The sequence below is a fragment of the Simochromis diagramma genome, unplaced genomic scaffold (assembly GCF_900408965.1).
Source record: "Simochromis diagramma unplaced genomic scaffold, fSimDia1.1 OVJJ01000603.1, whole genome shotgun sequence".
NCBI classification, from domain to species: domain Eukaryota; kingdom Metazoa; phylum Chordata; class Actinopteri; order Cichliformes; family Cichlidae; genus Simochromis; species Simochromis diagramma.
Genome location: NW_024387414.1, coordinates 20417526 through 20439257, shown reverse-complemented (window position 1 = coordinate 20439257; position 21732 = coordinate 20417526). Strand labels below are relative to the sequence as shown.

Sequence of the window (21732 nt, the reverse complement as noted above, 5' to 3'; positions counted from 1 at the left end):
TCCATTTGTGTCTTAACCTTTTTTTCCCCCAATATGTGCTGCTGATATGCCTGTTTAAATGAGCCATAAATGTATATATTAAATTTGCTTGTTTTTATTTTTTAAAATAAAGTTTTCGATTGTGTTTGTTTGCTCACGCATGAATTTTGGATTTGGGTCCTTTAGATTTGATGTAAAGGATGGATCAGTGGTTTTAGAAGTGCTGAGAGGCCAGATATATTTTGTGTAAAGATGAGCTGTTTGAGCTATTATAAGCCCAGGTGTAGGTGCATTGTATTATGAGTGTACAGTAGGTCAGATTAGAGTCTACTGCTGAGCCTTTAAAGAGGCGTCATGGGTCAAATGATGTCAAGTGGATGTGAGGTGTTGATAAGACCAAGGATATATACATCCACTCCCACTAATATTTGGTTGAATGTCCTTTAGTAAACTGCACCTCGACCAGATGCTTTTAAAATAGCCATCAGTAAGCTTGTGGTATAATTCTGGTTGGATCTTTGAAAACTTTTTATGGCAGAATTTGTGGGTTTAATGTTAGATTTTCAAATGTAATCCACACATTTTCAAAAGGGTTGAGGTCGGAGCTTTGGGAAGGTCATTCCGGAAGGTTAATGTTAGTCTGCTTTATCTATTCCAAAAGTAGTGTTGATGTTTAGGATCATTGTCCCCATTGAAACAATAAAATAGTATCCAAGTTTCAGATGTTTAACTGTTGTTTTGAGCGAAAGTTGAAGAATTTGGAAATTATCCCCCTTCGTCATTTCATCAACTTTGTGATGAAACCACTTCAGCTAAACAGCCCCAGAGCATAATACTACCACCACCATGCATGAAGGTTGTTGCAGTTATTGCCTATTAAATTTGAAAGCCTCATCTTTATTCCTCTAAACATACTTTTTGTTATTGTGGCCAAATAGCTCAATCTTTGTCTCATATTTTTCTCCAGAAGCCATTTGACTTGTCCATGTGGGCAGCTGCAAATTTCAATCTGAATGCTACCCCAGAAATTACGATTAAGCCCGTCTGCTTCAAGGTTCAACATGTTGAGTATTCAGAGATGCTCTTCTGCATACCTTGGTTACAACAAGCGGTTATTTGAAATAATATTGGCTTCCTATCATCTCAAAGCAGTCTGACCTTTCTTCTTTGACCTCCAGCATCAACAAGTCATTGTCACCTTATTACTGTATATATTCTTCTGACTTCTCTCACAACACTGTACAGATGGTTGGGGGACGTGATAGACCAGCGTTTCTGAGATACTCAAACCAGCCCATCTGGTACCAACAGCCACGCCATGTTCAGAATCTCTTAAATCATTCTCCTTCTTCATTCTGATACTCAGTTTTAACGTCAGCTGGTCGTCTTGACCATGTCTGTATGTCTAAATGCACTGAGCATCTGCCATGTGATTGATTGATTTGATATTGGCCTTAACAAGCTATTAAAAAGGTGTACCTAACAAAGTGGCCAGTGTGAACTGTGGGTTCCTTATTTGTTTGAATATTGCCTAATCTAAAGTGAAAAGCAGAGAAAAGAGGAAATCCCATACACACACTAGCTGTATTTGTGAGTAGTAGAGTGCCTGCTTGTGTGAGACATTTCTGATAATTTCCACAATACCCACTTGTGCTGAAGTGTGGGTTTATTATACAGTATTCTGGCACTTCTCCAGACTGTGACACACTACCTGTAGGCTCACACACTTAAGTGTTCACCACAGTTGCAGGTACTGGAATAGACCCAGTACTGAGGAGGTGTTTCAGAGTATCAGTACGTATGAGACAGAGGGAAAAACTGTACTGACAGGCAAAAAGACCATGACTAGTTCTTGCATCATTAGCCAAAGACAAAAGTAGTTGGCTTACCAATGGAAATGCTTCTACTTACAGCAAGTCGACTGTTTTAAGCTGTAAAATCTAATTCTTCAAAATATTTTCAACCAATTTAAATAAAACACCTTCAGTTTTCACTTTGATCACATTTATTTTTCTGACTTAACTGTGGAAGTTTTTGTTAACACAAATGAAAACTTATATGTGAGCAAACAAAGCAATGCCTACTTATTTATTTTCCTTCCTTTTTCAATTTGCCCTTCACCCTATCCCTTCATCTTCCTCTGTCACACCAATGATCTGTATGTCCTTCACTACATCTATCAATCCTCTCTGTGGTCTTCTTCTTTTCCTCCTGTCTAGCAGCTCCATATTCAACATCCATTGCCCGGTATATTTACTATCCCTCCACTGCACATGTCCAAACCATCTCAGTCGTGTCTCTCTAACTTTGTACCCATTTCTAACTGTGTCCATCCATCCTAGCTCCACTTCGTGTCTTTTTCTCAGTGTTACTGTCTAAAAAAATCATACAGCAGGTCTCACTATCATCTTGTAAGCCTTCGCTTTCACTCTTTCTGCTATCCTTCTGCCACCCCTCATACCCTTTTTCAACATTCAGCCATCACCTTTGTTCTTGAAAATCATTATCAGTACACTTCTCCATTCCTCAGGAATCCTGTCACTCAAGACTGTGTTAAAAAGTCCACTCACTTTTTTCCTAATATCTCCATACTTCCATGGGTTTTTCATCTATACCAATCACCCTTCCTTTTTTATCTGCTTTTTATCCACTTCTACATTAATTAACCTAAAGCATGCCAAATTTTCCATATTTCTACATAGTTATATGTAGTTGTGTAATTTGCTGTGACAAAAATAACAAACCATTGCTGTTTTTAGCTTCTTAATTCATTAACTTGGCTTTTTTTATTATTATTATTATTAATCCCACTTTAATTCTGTCAGGTAAAGTGGGACTAATCTTCATATGTTTCTGGCTAAAATTATAGATAAGATTTAACATATTTTAACGCACTAGCAGCAAGAACGTTTTTCAACCAATTAAAAAAAAATCTCCTATTAAATTTTATTGTGCAGTTTTATTTTGTTAGTTTGTTAAGCATGAAATCTGAGCACTCACTATAAGGGGCCATTGAAAGCTCAGTGAAAGCACATGGTAGTAAATTTTGAATTAACTTTGTTTTTTTAAACTATCATCATTATTATTATTTTCTTAAATAATATCAGAGGTCTCAACCTTTGATATTAGTAAAATGTGTTCTTATACTTCCAATTCCGCCAGAGAGAAGCAAAGCACGTCTTTTCTGGGTCTCAAATATACTCTGAGGAAGCAAAGAAGAAGAAGAACTTCCGCAAGTCACGGAAAGATTACCTAGGGGTGTTAGCTGCTAGCTCAAAGCTAGGTTAGCACTGTATGCATATGTGCAGTCCGTTCTCTAAATGTTGCCATGATTTAAGACCACACTCCCCTCTCCGACTAACGACATCTCGGTAGGTAGAACATATACGTTTATTGTTAGGCATTTACTCCTTTTCTGGTCGGTTTCTAATGGCTGAAACACCTATTAATGTTAGTGAACTCAGTTAGCATGAATGTTTACAGAGCTAGTGTAGCTTACTAGTGGGTTACGTTAGCTGCTGTTAGGAAAGATAGTTTCTTAGCTAATTTCTGCAAATTTGGCGTTTGTTTAATGACCTTTTCTCTCTCGCTCGCTTTTTATGTTATGGTTGCTATCGTGGACATTGTGGTTTGGTGGCATCACCCTGATAGTGGTAACATTCCTGTTATCTAGCTTCGAGTCATTGGCAGCAAATGCATTGAAATCGGCATATAAACTAGGGATTTTTGCCAATCACGCGACAGAAGACTGGTTTTTAAACTGATGCCTGGTGTGCTTCGTGTTGTCTGAACACTTCCTGGAGTTGCCATTGATCCGAAACCTGTGTTTACAGCGGCTGGTTAACGAAGAGGTGTTAGACATGTATACCTCTGGGAAATACAGCTCGCGGGGCCCTGCTCTCATCCCTCGGATGAAAACCAAGCACCGCATCTACTACATCACCCTGTTTTCTGTGGTGCTGCTTGGACTAATCGCCACAGGGATGTTTCAGTTTTGGCCGCACTCCATTGAGTCCACAGCTGATTGGACCCTCGACAAGCGCAGTGTTCACGACGCACCTCTGATCAGACTTCCCGTCTCCAGTCCCATACCTGAGAGGGGTGACCTGAGCTGTCGCATGCACACCTGCTTTGATGTATACAGGTGTGGCTACAACCCTAAGAATAGAATCAAGGTAACGCTACCTGGAAACACTCCCCACACACAGACACTCAATTTTCTTACGTAGAAGTCACGAACAACTGTTGAAATTGTGCTTGCAGGTTTATATCTACCCTCTGCAGAGGTTTGTAGATGAATTGGGGGTCCCCATCAGCAGCACCGGCCTGTCTCGAGAATACAATGATCTGCTTAGTGCCATCTCTGACAGTGACTTTTACACAGACGATGTTACAAGGGCTTGCCTTTTCATTCCATCTATTGATGTACTAAATCAGAACTCCCTCCGTATAAGAGAGACAGCCCAGGCTCTGGCAATGTTACCCAGGTACTCAGTTTTTATTTTAATTCAGCTCCTCAAAAAAAGTCTGAAACACCTCCTGGTAATTACTTTGAAATATTGTCTAAATTTACATTACTGTAGTTTCAGTGGTGATCAGGACACCAAAACTCCACGTGTGGAATAACAAATCAAAATTGATTTAAAAAAAAAAGTTTAAATTGCTGACTTTCCCCAAAATTAAGGTCTCAAAAATCCCCTTCCCTCCCAAAGTTATACTTTGTACTGCTGTAAAATACTATAATATACTTCTTTTCAGCCTTATTTCATCACAATAGGTCTCTGTTGTAATGCCTCTGATTTTAAACATGTATTGGAGTTTTAACTGTTTTGGTAGTTTTTAATCTGTAAAAGATTCACATATTGTCTCTTAAATGTGCGCAATATTCTGTTTAACCAGTATTTTTTGATACCAAATAATACATTGATAAATTTAGAACTTCTTAAAACTACTAAATGCTAACAGCTTAAAGTCAAATAAGGCTTTTCTTTTTAAAATGAGCAGTTATTTATTCAGGTAATTAGAAAAACTTCAGTCAGTTTTCCATTGTTCAAATAATCTTCAAAGTGAGAAGTTGTTACAGCTCTGATCGTGATGATGATGTTTTGTTAGATGGGACAAAGGGATGAATCATCTGCTTTTCAACATGTTACCTGGAGGCCCTCCTGACTACAACACTGCCTTGGATGTGCCCAGAGACAGGTAAATAGAACACATCTTAACAGAATTAGTTTGCTGTGATTGAAGTCACTGAGAAATTAAAAAAAAAATAACATGATTTGAATTTACAGCATCGTAGTATTGTATGTTTAACTAATGCAGTGGAACTGATTATATTAATGACTGATAATAGTAAACGAGATGCTCATATTTAGATCAAAGCTTTGACACTTCCATAGTCTTTGTTCATTAATTCCATTAATTAATCCTCATCAGTTGAGGTTGTACTGGTACAGCTTAAAAGCTGTCTAGAAATATGATAAATAAACTTTCATGTTGTCCAAAAGACTTGTGTTTTTATGATTTCTGTCAACAGCCTCCTGCTTGGAGGTAAAAATGCATTCAACTAGAAAACAATGTTAATCAGTTTTTGTGCAGAAATTATCAAAGTTCAAACAAGTATTTATCAAAACTGCAGTCATTCACAAATTGTTAAGAGTGATATTTTGATGCAGATGAAAGATCTATTTACAAGCAGGTAAGAGAGAACATGTTTTCCAGACCCTTTAAGGTGACCGAGTGAGAGTGATTGTTAAGGATGCAAGAGGTTGGGTTTATTACCACATGTTTGAGACACTGAACACTATCTTAGCTGTAAGGAATTTCCTGTGCTCATCCACAGTGTATTTGGCATGGAGCCTCATCAGAACCAGGTGTGCATGTCAGCATGGTTTCACTTTATAGAAAAGTGAAACCACGAACTTGGTACAGAATCCATATCATTGGGAACTGTTTAAGAATATAACCACAAGCAAATCGGCATTGCTGTTAACAAAATGTAAATTTGAATGAGTGAATTTGTGTTGAGCGTGTTAAGGTTCCTCTTTTCTGGAAACATTGCTACAACCCAGATCTGTTTGTTTCAGAGCGTTGCTGGCTGGAGGTGGTTTTTCTACATGGACCTACAGACAAGGTTATGATGTGAGCATTCCAGTTTATAGCCCCCTTTCTGCAGATGTTGACCTGCCTGAGAGACAACCTGGGTAAACACATGTCACACATTGACTAAATTAAAATCATTTCCTAATTTATCTTCTCTAATAACTGGTTTCCATATCTTCTGACTCCACCCAGGCCTCGGCGCTACTTTATTCTTTCTTCACAAACTGCTATTCACCGAGAGTACAGAGCCGAACTGGAGCGATTGAAGGAAGAAAATGGAGAAGCCCTCCTTCTTCTGGACAAGTGTAGCAACCTCTCTCAGGGTGCTGCCTCTGCACGAAAACGATGCTACAAAGGGCAGGTGTACGACTACCCACAGATCCTGCAGGTGGGAAACATAACAATCTGCACTCAAAGAGTCATATTTTCCTCGTTAAGTGCACTCATTTAAAATCTACTTAATTTATTCATGTTCAGAATGCAGTTAAAGTTTTTTCCTTGTAATTAATAGTTTGTTCCCAACATTTCTCTGCAGGAGTCGTCATTCTGTGTGGTCTTGAGGGGGGCACGTTTGGGTCAGGCTGCCCTCAGTGATGTGCTGCAGGCTGGCTGTGTTCCCGTCATTCTGGCTGACTCCTACATTCTGCCGTTCTCTGAAGTACTTGACTGGAAAAGGTCTGCCTACATCTTAATACAGTGGAAAAATAAATCGTTTGAAAGCCTGTCATATTTAATGCTTTTGTTTCTGCACAGGGCATCTGTTGTTATTCCTGAGGAGAAGCTGTCAGAGATGTACACAATCCTGAAGAGTATCCCTCACCGACAGGTTGAAGAAATGCAGAGACAGGTACAAGACAGTGTTTAACATCTCTCAGCAAACTTCTGCAAAACTAAAGAACATTTGGTTGCAGTTTATATTTGGTTTGCACCATACATTTAGATGTCAATCAGATATCCACCATGTCGGATTGACATGCTAGTCGCTGGGTTTTACAGCACTTGCATGTCATGTCTGAGATGAACCTGGTCCTTAACCAGCCAACCAATCAAGCCCTTGAAAACCAAAACAAATTTTATGTCATCTGCAAAAGACAGAAATTTGGCTGGCAGTCTTCCTTTTTGTGAGTTTCCTTCTTTGCTTAGGCTGGATTTTTAAAAGGCTCTCTGAGGACTTTATGTTGATTCTAGCTTGAATGAAATGGACAGAGACGGCTCATTCACTTTCCATTTGCTATGTGCATTGAGCCACAATAAACAAAAGTGAAAGCAGCCACGAGAGAGGTGCACCAGTTCAGCTGCTCCTCATTCACTTGTATCAACCCAAGTCCATTTACCAATTATACTGGCCAAACAGGCGTTTTAGGCCAAGGGCTCAAAGATGGGGTTGGTGTTGGATTACGCCAGATATACTCTAAAACATGGTTTGCTTGTCAGGTTGCTAGGTTTTTCTCGGGGGTGTGGTACTATGCTGTGGACATCTCACAGCTACCATGGAAGCATACATCTGATATTTTTTTTTATTCACTGGTCACAGAAGTACTCTTCTGCCTTCTCTGATGGTGTACAGATGGATCAAACTGATCACCACTTGAGGTTTTTTTCTGATACATTTCTCTTACCAAATTCTTTTTTTTTATCATGATTTAGATCATTTATCAGACTGAAAGAAGTAATTTTAAGACAGAATTGTACTTTAATGTTCAGGAAAAATGCTAGATAAAGCATGTTTCTAATATCCTTCTGTTTGTATTTGTTAAGTGCACCATGGTACATTCCCATGTTAAAAAAAACTAAACTAAAAACACAAACCTTATTTATCAGAATGGGAACATCATAGTTTTGAGATGTATTAGCATTCACAGCCACAGTGGCTAAGTGCCAAAATTAACAAGGATGTGAACTTTTATTATAGGGCACTGGGGCACTTTTGCTCAATGTACGATTATCCAGATTATTCCCAAATAAGAGTACTGCACATTGTTCTAGATAAACCATAGAGTAAAGTTCATGCTGATTTTTTTTAAAGCACATGTATAACAGAGCTTGAAAGGGACCTGTTGTGCTGATTTCCAGCTCCATACTTTTATTGTGAACTCTACTGCAGTTCAAAATAAGTTCATGTACCCTAAACTGGGCTTTGTTGCAGCCCTTCAGTTAATCTGCTATCCAGACATATTAGTTCCTCTCCCTTTAGGATCACCCTGATTTTAATCCTACTTCCTTCTGATTGGTCCCTCCTCCCAAACAGGAAGAAAAGCAGATGAGTGAGATTTCTGAAGTGACAGCCAGAGATATGAAGGATGTCCTCGCTTGTTGACATCATACAAAGCTAAAAGTTAACTAAAACTTGGTCTGACAACAAGCAACCAGTTTGAAGTTAGAAAGGTTCATAGGTTAATTAAACATACACTGACCTCGATATGTGGAACTTAGGTGCTGTTTAATATAAACTTTCATTGTTGTAAAGGGAAAACTCAGTGGGTCCATTTAAACTTTTGAGATAATGTATTTTGTTAGATCTGCCAGCAGAGGGCTCAGCAAACCTTGATTTCAGAGTGTGTAAATCTTAGGTGGCGTGATTTGTACTTAAAATCTAAAAACAGGAATCAACAATGCATACTTGTGTCAATGGAAATGAATGAACAACTAAGCATAAGATTAAGGTTTGTTAAATATTGTAGCTATTCCCTTTAAGAGTCAGAGGTAAGGGAAGTAATTGTCATATTGCGTGGGGTGGGGTTTCCAAGCAAGAAAGGAAATCGGGAAAGAGGGAGATTTGATGAGAAAATAAATCGGACTAAGATAAGCTACTTTTGTTTAATTTTGTCTCATTCTAGACCTAGTCAGAGTGCAACAGAATACTGTTGAGCCTCTATCAGTAGCCAGCGGACTTGGTTGAAGCTGCAGAACTCATTTTCAAATTTGAGATGATGTAATTGCATCAAATTAGGTCACATTTAAAAAGGCCACATACTAAACAGCTGTGAGATGTTAACAGCGCTCAATTGAGGCCACTCCAGAGCCAGTGTTTGTGTATTTACTCCCGTTGTTTTCTTTGGGTCATACCCTCAAAATAGGACACATAGATCAAATAAATCAATTCTGTCATTAAATTAGAATACATAAGAGAGATGGAGGGAGTTACTGCCAGTGAGTTTAAGTTAAACTTACTCCTCATCCTTTCCTTAGACTGTTTCTAGTTTGCTGACCCTGCCTATCGTCCCAACTTGCAATAGTCTCACTGTATAGGTATTACTGTAGTCTTCTTCTTACATGCAAGCCTTCATACAGAACTGAGCAGTCAGAACAATGACAGTGGCTTCACTGGCTTTTTTTGGTCATTTATTTGTTGCCCATTAAATTTAGTAGCAGGTTGTTAATTTTACCAATTGAGTTGCAAATTTAATCTCAGCTGAGGTGCTCCAACAGATTCCTGTTTTCTTTCCTAAACACAAACCCAGGAGTTATATGAACTTCGCAGTTTAAGGTTAAATAAAACATGAAAACACAGGTGAAACAAAGGAAAATGGGAATCATCGCATTGTGTGCCTCTTTGTTACACTACAAAATGTTTTAGAGTCACACAAACATGCTGATAAAACTGGAATGGAAAGGTTTTCCCGGTAAGCGTGATTTGAACAGACTTCAGGTTTCACTGCTGTTTTTGATTATATCAAAAACACTAATGACTGCCTATGTCTGTACACAACTCAGTGACTGCCAATTCTGGTTTACAGGTTAATTCATGTGTCAGGCACTTGAGAGCTACAGCTGATTTAAACAAAGCCATGCAGACTACCGTCAGCTTAACTGTTATTGTGCACTGCTTTGACATTTTAATGTTTATAAACAACAAAAAAGCAGGAGCTGCTGGGGAGTATTTTAAACCAGCCATTACATCAGATTACTGTTACATCATACATGAATTATTTTTCACCATTTGCAGCAGCCTCATAGTTAAAATTTACATTACACCAGTATTTAAAAAAAAAAAAAAAAAAATGATTGGAGAAGTAATTTTTGTTCAGCTTATGGATTATTTGGTTGGACGTATTTGTACTGCTGTACTTTTTGTTTTAAGCAGTAGAACCAACAGGGACCAAGTATAGACTATAGACTTGCTGCACGGTTACTGCTCCAGTTGGAAGACGTAGAAAGGGTTTCTCTTCTCTCTTGCAATGATGTCTGTTCTTCCCTGCTCATAAAAATTCCTCCAGGCGCTGGGAGAGGGTGGAGGGGAGGGGAATGGGCCCTCAGGCCAGCACAGTTTGCTTTTTGCCTCCTCCCGGTCGGAAAAGAAACTTTCATCACTGGCTGATTTATGGACCGTTGGGATTCCCCCTTGAGATTAGAAAGTCTTTTTGGATTCTCCTCAGCTCCTCTGTAAAAATATAGTCTCTTTTTGTTGTTCTACATCTCCAATCTTTCATCCCATGACATCGACATTGGCAATTTAGGGAAATGTCTCATGGTTATGTGTTAACAAGCTCTTTGTTTAACATAGAGCATCCACAAAATGCAGTAATGCTCATGGACGCATCCATTAGGAGGGCAGACTCTAAGATATTTACATCCTTCACCCCAAAACTATCAGTTATTCAGATTGGGTGGAGTCATATAAGTGTAACATGGCACTGTCCCTTGAAGTTTCATAACAGTCTTGAAGCAATTTTCATGATTATAGAAATTTAACACATAGATGACTTCCATGCTTCCAGTATTGACAAAAACACAAAAACTATGTGAAGTCAATGGTGAATGAGAGCACTTGGAGATTCCAGAGTCCGTTGCTGTAGCATTAAGATATGGGTTAAGAGTTCACTTATCATAAAGTCAAAGCAGAGATGTGTTGAAGGAAAACAGACGCCGTCAAAAGAGATTTCATTGGGCTTCAAAAGAAGAGTCGTTGAAGGACAAAGACGTTGGAGAGGGCTGCAAAATTGTCTTCAAAGATGTGGGCCAGGGAATATCTGGATTTTATAGTTATGACAACGCTCTGGTGTTATTTTTTTATAACTGCTCCACTCTGTAGGTTAATATGAGAATAAAAAATGTTTTTGGAGGACATAATATCATTTCATGTGGCCAGTGAAATAACATATTTATCTTAAAGTTAGCAGTTCTAGATTTACAGTTCTGCTGTGAAAATTTTTTTTTTTTTTATATGCACTGAGTTATCTTATATCTATTTGCAGCATTTTTTTAAATAATATTTACGTAAGATATGTTGCTAAAGTTAAATGCACTGGTTCTTGGATAGTGCTTTTCTGTTCTAGTTGAGCATTCAGAATGCTTTCTCATTCACCTCCTCATAAAGCACGTCTTTATTACATCTGAGTGCGTTCTATCAAACATTAATTTTCCAATGAAAGCATCGGCGAACATCTTGGGTTTAGTATCTTGTCCAAGGATACTTTGGAATGTAGACTGGATCATCCAGGGATCGAGCCATTGACCTTCTGTTTAGTAGATGACCTGCTCTACCTCCTGAGCTACATGAGATGAGAGAATATATGTAACACTGAATGTGAATGCACTGACCCTAGGCATGTCGTGTTTTTACTCTGGCTTGCCTGTTTCCAGTTTTAAGTAGTTTTGTGTCATTTGTCTACAGGCACGCTGGTTCTGGGAGGCCTACTTCAGCTCCATGAAGGCTATTGGCTTGACAACTCTCCAGATCATCAACGATCGCATCTACCCTTATGCTGCGCGTACTTATGAGCAGTGGAACAATCCACCTGTGGTGGTATGTAACTGTCTACACTTGACATTGACATGCATATTGCAAATGTTTGTAACTTTTAGTCACCAAACAGGATATTTAATGTTCTATTATTATCTTTTAGTTTTGTGCTGTTGCTTCTTTTCTTTTTTTCATTTCTTTTGCAGCAAACATCTGTATAACCTATAAAGTCCTTGGCTATTATGTGCTGAGCTGCTCAGTTGTATTCCTAGAAGGTTTTTTTTTGTTGTTGTTGAAGACATCTGAGTGACACTCGTCCAAAATAGAGCTTTGGCTGTACAGACGCTCACAGTACCACATAAGCTTTCCCACTCTCCTGTGCCTTATAAATCAAAGCCTCTGTAGTAGAGTGACAGTAGATGCCTTCCCTCTTTCTGAAACACCACAGATGCAGCGCTTCACAGTTTGGTATACACCCAGATAGCTTTGAGGGAGCCAGTTTGTGTCAGCAGTTCTGCGCTCAGAGGATGCCTCCATTGTGGTGAAAACTAAGTTCCCGTACGCCTGAGTCATTGTGTTTGTAGCGAGAACGCTGGATGTGAAAGAATGGTCTCTGTGTGTGTGCATGTGTGTGCTTAGCATCCCTGTGGTTATAAGAGTTTGTGGCTGCCGACATCTTGGCTGGGGCGACCATCTCTCAGGAGTTGTTAATCAGCTCGGTCTGATCTAGAGTCTCCTCCATCCTCCGCCTGTGGTGTAGAGGCGTGTGCATGTCAGCTTGTGTGTAGATGCATAATAATGGCCTTGGATCTGTCAGATGTCTACAAGTACCACATTTTAAGTAGATCCACTAAAATGCCAAGATTAGAGGTGGCACTTGCAATCAGGATGCGTGGATGTAAACAGTCAACACTTTGAGGGGTGAGGGGGTTTTTTTGGTGGGGGGGGACTCCCTTTCCAGTTCTGCTTAAGTCCGTATAGTATTTCAGGATTAACTGGTTATCCAGCTGTTCACTCTCAACCACGACTTCACTCTAAACCAGCTCGCTTCACAAAACCGCTTCACTTGACATTTGCCTCTTGTGTCAAAATGTTTCGTATTAACATCTAAGCCACCAGTCCATCCCATCAGAATTACTCTGGTCTCAAAGTTTGTCCCAACCCAGAGGGTGTTGACGGTGTCACAGGACAGGTCTTTAGATTAACTTGCCTGAAATGGGAGATAAAGTGTTGTCTGTATGAATTCTGTGAATGGATGGTGAGGAGAACTTGCACACAGCACTAAATACATCAGGCAGACATTTTCCCCCTCTCCTCCCCTAGTCTTTTGGTGGTAATTGAAAGCACATTGCCCAGGACTGCTGGTGCCTTTGGAGAGGGGGTTTCAGAATAAGGGACAAGCTGCTTTTTGTTTGGGATTTGTAGGAAGGGGGAATACTTGTAAGGTTTTTACATTACAAGAACTGAGGCATCTCAGATTTTATAATTTGCCACAGTTTAGGTTTTTGTGGTGATTGGGACCTGGGCATAGGAAAGTCTTTTTCTTGTTTTTTCTTAAAGTTAGAGTACAATCTTTGAGTATTTGGGCATTACTCCTTTTAAAAAAAAGTTAAATATGAAAGAAAAGAACTGCTATGAGGTCAAAGTGCTGACTTTGAACGACATACTGAAAGTGTTTAGGCTGTGTGTGAAATGCCATTGAATAGTATTTTATATGCTAAAGTAAGGTTTTGTTTTTTATAAGTTAACTGAGTAGTACATGAGGTGCATGCTATTCTTGGGAGAAAGTTTAAGTATCTGGTCACCGGTCAATACACCATCTTAAATATCCCACAGTAGAGCAGGGCGATATGACCAAAAATATTTATCATGATATACATTTGAAAATTTGCAATAACGATATAACTGATGATATAATTGACACTAGACAAAATACTTTACATGCTCTACCAAAAATATTGCTTTGTTGTGTATCTGATGGACGAAAGCTAAACCAGTTCCACACCACTGAAGTTGCAGCATTTTTACAAACCAGTTCTGATTCATCAGTTTCATTCAACGATCCGCTTTCGCCCTTCTCATTCTCCATCACGGCCATGTGCGTATGTAAACAAAGGCACTGCGCATGCGCGTTTTACCCAAATTCTATCGCGATATTTCCTTTTCTTATTGTTGCCCAACATTATACCGGTATTACCGTGAATGGTATGATATGGCCCAGCCCTAACCCACAGTGTAATGCAGTACATGGCAACACAGCTCGATGACAATGAGGACACTAAGATCTAATACTAACAATGCTTTAGTTAAAAACTGACATGAATGCACGAAGTAGTGCCTCAGAAGGATTCCTAGGACTTTTTAAATGGTTGAACCAGTGTGTAAATAATCAACAAGTCCATCACATGTGCATAAAGAGAAGTTAAATATTTAAAAATACAGTTTTGGGCCCATCAGAAAATGATTAAATTCCTTGGATGAGAAAAAAATGCTACAAGTAACTCAAGTAATGACATGCTAACAGAAGTTGTGTAGCAGTTCTCAGATGTCCTGATGTCTAAGATTAGAGAATAACCACCTAAGCAGTTCAAACAACCAAATAAAATTCTTCTTCTTAGTTTAAATGTTTTAGTATAAAAGCAAAATGACTCCTACCACTATCTGATGGTTGATATTCGAGCTGTGGCTTTCTTTTATCGAATCTTTTCTGTTTGACAAATGACTAAACTGCTCTCAGCGTCTTTTAGTCTGTTTTCATGCAACTGTGCTGCCTATATGTGTTAGTTTAATTGTTTCCCCCTCTTTTTATTTGACAATGTGACAACGACCACAGTGAAGTTTCCACTTGCCAGTAAAGTGCTTTTTTTTTTCTTTTTCTTTTTTTTTTTTTTATTGTGATGGAGTGAGTGATGTTGTGTAAAAGGCAGTGGCCGTGTCTCTGTTGACAGACTTGTGTTGATGCTGTGGAAGCAGCCACATAATCACACTGTGGCCACCTGGGACCAGAGAAGAAACGGGGTTTATATGTACTTCAAACAGACCACAGATTTACTGTGTTAGATGCGCTCTCTTTGCTGTGCTCAAACACAGTGGAACTTTTTTTGGAGCTTTTGATGAAGTTTATCAAGGGTGCCCTGAAGGTCTTATATTCTTATATTTGCCAGTAGCACACGCTTGTTAAGTGGAAGATATGGTTTGGTTTTATTTCCCCTATAAAAACACCCTTTAGAAACAACTTGTTGTTTGAGACTGGTTTCAGTAAGTTCAAAAGGAGCATAGATTTAAAAGATAATCCCACTCCATGTATTGTATTTGCACTTTTATAAATAGTTTTAAGCAGTTTACTGAGGACTGCATTCTGTTCTTATTTACTTTGTACACACCATCACAATTTTTTTGGAGGTGAGTTTATGTGAGCTTTTTTTTTTTTTTTTTTTAAATCTAACTAACGGATTTACATCCAGGATTACGTTCCACACTGACTTTAGATGGCCGCTACTCGCAACTGGGAAAACTCTTTTCATTTTTATGACTGTTCCATCCCATCCCGTCCTCCCTGTCCAGCCCACTTTCTCCTACATTTTCCTACCTTAGTCTCACTTGTCACAATAGCATCACAAGATCAGTAGGCACGAGAGGTTGGACACCTGTCTCAATTTCCAACTCCTTTCTTGTCCTTCTGTGCTACTGCTTCTGTAGGGTTTACTTGGCACTGTCACTGGAAGCTTTTGGCTTTAAATACTCAGCCTCTGCTAGGCCCTTTGACACACTGTTGGATGATTCTTGCTCCATTATAAAAAGTGACCTCACTCACCACTAAAGCCCTGTTATTGGGCATTCAATCATGGAAACCATGACAGGCTGGTTTGACACAGAATTCATGAGACTAGCGCTACAGTGGCTTTGCTTGGAAAGGACAAAAAGAGTGAATGATAAAGAATTGAAAAAGATGCTCCAGGCATTAAAAGCTTATGTCTTTCTTTGTCTCCTTTCTTGTACAGAAGTGGTCCAGTGTAAACAGCCCCCTGTTCTTACCACTCATCCCACCGAGGGCTCCTGGATTCACAGCAGTGGTGCTAACCTACGATCGTGTTGAGAGTCTTTTCCGGGTCATCACGGAAATCTCCAAGGTGCCTAGCTTAGCTAAACTGCTGGTGGTGTGGAATAACCAGAACAAGAGTCCTCCTGAGGGTGAGTGGAAAACATTCAAGGTCATGAAACTTTTCAAAAGCCTATATCCACTTTGAAGTTTACTGGGTCAAACCAAACTAGCTAGGTAATGGAAGCAATCTTGTAGAAGAGACTGTGATTGGTATTCTTGTTAAATTGTTTTCTGTTCAATTGAGAGGGGTTTCTGATATTTACTTCTGCCCTAAATTACCAGTCACAACCACAACAGCCCTCAACTGCACTTCTATTGTGATACCATATTCTTGCTTCCTGCTTTTCAACCAGTTTCACCCAGCGACAGCCAGCAGTCACTCACCAACTGGTCAGGACCAGTCTGCAATCACAGGATATTATTGATTGGTCTCTTGGCCTGTGTGCCTGAGCAATAAATGTCTTCTGTACAACAGATAAGTGATAATGGAGAGAGCAGCCAAAACTCATCTCCCCACAAACGGTTTCATGCTCTCTGGTTGCACAGAGGGTTTTTAAATAAATAAATAAAAAAAGTAGAGCGGACTGGCAAAACACTGCCCCTAAAAAGAGAAGTGTATTAATGATATGCAGATCACCTAGCTACTAATTTACTGATTGCTCAGCGCTCCAGTCATAGTCACACGTAGAGTAAATAAATGTGTTGGTGCTAATAAAAAAAGAACCTGTTATTAGGATTTGGTTGGTACCAACTAACTCTGTTTAACTTTTTCTGCTTTTCTCTCAGGCTATTTATCATCATTAGTTCTTTACAGATTTTTGATAGTGAGGTCTTATTAGTGGTTATTTATGGCACGGTGCCCTATAATTATTTACCCTTATTAGGCAGTTAAGTATAAAATGGTTAGGTCCTTATCCCACCGACAGCTTAATTCAGATGAAGGTGTTTTATACCGAGAATTAAGTCTGTCTTTCTGCTGTAAGAGTTGGCTAATGTACTCAAGTAGTGAATGGCTTTGAAGTGCTGTTAGTTGCCTTTTCATTAGAGGCATCAGCGGCGCCTGGTTTGATGGAGCTTTTGTGTCCTATTAGACTGAACGAGGGGCCATTGATGGGTCAGACTTATGGGGCACAACCCACTATGAAGGCAAATTTCTTCCCCATTCACACCTAGCCTAGATTTGATGTGTTAATGGATTACTGTTTTTGCTCCACCCCTTTTTTTTTTTAATTTTGGGGGTTTTTTTTATACACAATCCAGCATTACATCTATTTTTAGCAGTAATTTGTTTTATAGCAAATAATCTTTTGACTTTTATTGTTTTGTTTATAAGCCTGGAGGAAAAAAAACGAAAAAAAAAACTGATGACAGATCCAAAGAGAGTGTGAAAAAAGAAACTCGGGGCATTAAACTCAGCTTATTTTTGACAATAGCTTTTGACAGGAGACCTCAGACTTGGTTAGGAGGACCCGGAGCTCCTCTCATGGGCTTCCAGGCCTCAGTTACTCCATTAATGGGGGAACACATTCTGTGTGATCTGTCTGTGCCATAGTCCGTGCCATGGACACTGCCCAAGATCTTTGAAATGCTCCCCTGTTGGTCTGCCTCCTGAAGAATCGTAGTGTGGTTAGATTTGCATGTGCTTGAGGTTAGTATAGCGATACGAGTCAGTGAGGGAAGTTAAGCTCCCACAACACTATTTTTCCACTGCCAGCAAAGATTTCAAAACCTCTTTCAGGGGTAAATGATATCTTCACACACTGATTTTTTTTCTAATCATTTTCAACCCCTAAATGTCTTCCACATACATCTCATTTTTATTTGCAGTCATTTAATTTGATTATTCAGTGACACCAAATATAGCCAACTCATTATCACATAACGTGAACTCAGCAATGTTTGTCTTTAAAAGTACATTTTTGGAATTTTTCTTTCTGTTTAAAAAAAATAAAATAAAAATGTTTTGTTTTTTCACCATTGATAGAAACTCTTTGGCCGAAGATCAGCGTCCCACTCAAAGTCGTGCGAACCAAAGAGAACAAACTGAGCAACCGTTTCTTCCCCTATGACGAGATCGAGACCGAAGCTGTGCTAGCTATCGATGATGACATCATCATGCTAACATCTGATGAACTGCAGTTTGGCTACGAGGTGAGGAAAAACAAAAGAAGAATTTAACCTTGGCCATACTTTCCAGTCATCTCCCTGATGGCAGGTATTGTAGGGAACCACTTCAAGTTGATCCCAGAGTTTAAAGTCATTGAGTGAGATTACAGTGTTTATTCTCTAGTGGTTGGGGATTTGACTGCCTGTTTAATGTGTTTGATGTGTGAAGAACAATAACAGGTCTGGAGCTGATGCTTTCCATACTCACATACCTGTCCAGCTCTTTTTAGCCATGCACACTCACATGAATCCATTTAAAAACCATTTAATAAAATTATGCTCAGTTAAAGGGTAATTACGCTGAATTACAGGCCGTATAGAGGAGGAGTTTCACTGTTGGTGAGTCTGCCTATAGAGCGAGGTCAGATTGACTGCTGGTGTTGAGCCAGCAGCCTGTTGAAATATTCAGCTTGTCATGAATCAGTTTCTTTCTGAAAGCGTTCTATTTGTTTTCCAAGTTTTTGACTTTGAGTAATCGTTTTTGGAAAAGCATCAGATGCTGATATTTGGATGTAAGATTAAAACTTCAATTTGAACTATATTCTGAATATTTCATTTTTTAATGCAAGTCCTTAATTCTTATCTCTGTTCGTGTTAGCTGAGTGTTAGACGATCTGTCTTCTCTTCTGCTCTTTCCAGGTTTGGAGGGAGTTTCCAGACAGGCTGGTGGGCTACCCCGGGCGGCTGCACCTCTGGGACCATGAAATGGGAAAGTGGAAGTATGAGTCGGAGTGGACCAATGAGGTCTCCATGGTTCTAACTGGAGCTGCCTTCTACCACAAGGTGATCTGAGACAGGTTGCTTGAAAACAAGTTGAGCTTTAATTTGCCATTTTTATACATGCCGCGTTTGTTTTCCTTTGGAAAAATGAGCCCATGTTTCAGCATGTTTAAGACTTCACAAGAAGTATGTAACAGTTCAGCAAAAGTTGGGGTAATTTCTGTGGGAAGATGATAAAGCATAGACTTTGGGTCGCAAGTCAATTTTGGAATTTGTCCCCTCGTGGTCCCAGCATTGCTATGTTTTTGTATTGCTGCAACTATTTTCTACACTAGCAATTTGTCAGTGAAAATGTGTGAAGCTCATCTTAGATTAGACCACAGCATCAGTAGTGCATTGATGTAAACGAAGTATTGAAGGTACTGATGGTACTTTTGCTTCACAGTAATGCAAAAAGCTAGTCTTTGAAAGGCATTTGTGCATTGAGTTTAAAGGAAATTAGAAAAACAATAGTTCTCCTTACATGATGCTGGTTCACTATGTTAAACTGTCCGCTCTTTTCTTTCTTTTCAGTACTTCAACTATTTGTACACATACAAGATGCCGGGAGACATCAAGAACTGGGTGGATGCTCACATGAACTGTGAAGATATTGCCATGAATTTCCTGGTGGCCAACATCACTGGCAAAGCCCCCATAAAGGTATGTTCATGGCTCTGTCTGGTCTGGGTGTTAAAAGTTTGCATGGGGAGTCTGTAGCCTGAAACAGCAGACCAGCATCTCTGGGTCTGATCAGCTCTCACCCTTCAACATCACAGCCTCTCCCCCTCCCCATCACCCCAACTCTGTCCAGGTGCAGGGGCCCTGAGCTAAAGCCTGACCTTAACCTCCCTTATCTGGGAGTCACTCACTGACACTCCCCCTCCCAGTGTGTTTTTCTAAGCTCACTAGGGCTTATGCACACTCTGCTGTCAAATCACAGGCTGCACACTTTCCTACACCTGCACCCCTGGTCCTACCTCCCATAACATCTCCAACAGGTTCCTTAACTTACCCTCTTTGACCAAGAATATCTGTCTTCCCCTTCCTTCTACACACGTACATTCAAATGTTCACATGTTCATGACAAAAGTCAAGGAAAGGAAATGTCCTGCCGATAAGAATTAAAAAGTAATTCTTCACAATGTCTGCAACAAAAGTTCTCTTTGGATGTCAAAGACTTGCTTCATTTGACCAAACTGCTCCTGTTTAGGATGCTGAGCTTTAACAAACCCTGAAGTGAGCAAATATCACTGGTGTGACTGTAACTGTGCTTCTGTTTAGGTGACTCCAAGGAAGAAGTTCAAGTGCCCTGAATGTACTGCCATAGATGGACTGTCGCTGGATCAGACACACATGGTGGAGAGGTATTTGTTTTCCAAATGATCAAAGAGCAGCTGAAATTCCCTCAGATCATTTTAGTTTGGTGCAGTTTCGGAACATCAGTAGTAGAGTGTGTTTATTGCACTGTTTGTTTTCTAACAGTCTAAAAAAAACCAAGAAAATAATTTTGTACAAAGACTAAAAATAAGTGAAAAAGTAGCCAATGTCCAAAAACAAACATTATAAAAACCTTCATGTAGCAATTGCATAAAATGTCAAAATAATGTAAGTGACCTTAATGTACCCAATCTCAGTATTGAGTCTATTAAGGGTCAGATGCTATATGAATGGTTTTATCATGCTTGTTGATAAAATGTCTCCCGCTCTGTAGATCTGAGTGCATCAACAAGTTTGCCTCAGTTTTCGGGACGATGCCTCTGAAAGTGGTGGAACATCGCGCAGACCCGGTGCTCTATAAAGATGACTTCCCAGAGAAGCTGAAGAGCTTCCCCAACATCGGCAGCCTCTGACCAGCCAGCAGAGGATGTTTGGACCCCATCGCAGCCTCAGCACTCAAACACGCTTAACCAACACTATTTTCTGACTGAAGCGGGATGTGCTCATGTCCCCTCTCAGTTCAAGTGATTTTTGTTTTTACCTTGAATTTAATGACATCAGGTTTATATTTTAAATCAGAGTTAAACCAAAATCTGAGGTGGCTGTGAAGTAGTCTGACGTTTGACGGACAAGGCCGACTGACTCCAGGTTTTTGGTCCCTCACTGTTACCGTTTTGGAGCTGGTTGCTTTGGGCTCCAGCTACTCTCGATTCAGTGTATACAGTGTATATATTTGTATTTTGCAGCAGTGCTGTATAATTTATGATTCTCCAACACAATCTTTCTCTTCTATGTTTTTCCTTCTTTCCAAAAAGCTGACATGGGACATTATTCTTAAAACTGTACAACACAGAAAGAGTAATAAATGCTAAAGTTAACACGATAAATATCAAAACGATTCAAGGACACATCCGTGTACACTTTATTCATGATGTACAGTGCTTTATGCAGTCAGAGCGGACCTTGGGAAAAAGCTGGCACCGTAAATCTAAGATTTAGAGTGAGTAGGCGATTTGGAAAAAGGCATGTCGAGCTACTGGAGCATTTCACTGCAACTGTAATTTTATACCGCCTGGGCGAGCCTTTCTTTGTATTTATGCGTAGAAATGTAAGAAAACTGTGATGCTTATTAAAGCATCTACTAAGTCAGTTCATGAATTGTCTATGAACACTACATTAGAATAGAAGACTGGTTGACAAATCCACATTTTTCAAAACGGACATAAACGGTTTGTTTGTTTTTCCTGTTTTTTTTTTTTTAAATCTAACCTATTGTGTATGTTTCACTTTTTGACCTTTTTTGTCACTAATTTCTCCAGTTACATCATTAAGGCAGCAAATCTAAGAGCAGTGCGGTCTTTTAAGATGGTTTTGTTTGTTTGTTTGTTTGTTTTAAATTTCCCTTTCCCGTTGTTTTCATATTTTTTCGACTGGGGTTTATGCATTTAACTGTATATATGTGACTTTGTAATACAAGTAAAACCCTGCACAACCATGTACC

General features: G+C 39.4%; 1 protein-coding gene across 1 annotated transcript; it reads left to right on the top strand.

Annotated features, from left to right (window-relative positions):
* The first annotated feature begins 3190 nt into the window (after positions 1-3190).
* Positions 3191-21728, top strand: ext2 (exostosin glycosyltransferase 2). The gene is made up of 15 exons (XM_040011340.1): positions 3191-3350; positions 3813-4154; positions 4243-4466; positions 5092-5181; positions 6066-6182; positions 6274-6469; positions 6617-6756; positions 6835-6928; positions 11696-11827; positions 15766-15955; positions 17851-18017; positions 18672-18815; positions 19326-19454; positions 20076-20158; positions 20506-21728. The coding sequence occupies exons 2-15, from the start codon at positions 3840-3842 to the stop codon at positions 20642-20644; spliced, it is 2160 nt and encodes a 719-aa protein (XP_039867274.1). The 5' UTR covers positions 3191-3350; positions 3813-3839; the 3' UTR covers positions 20645-21728.
* Positions 21729-21732: the final 4 nt, after the last annotated feature.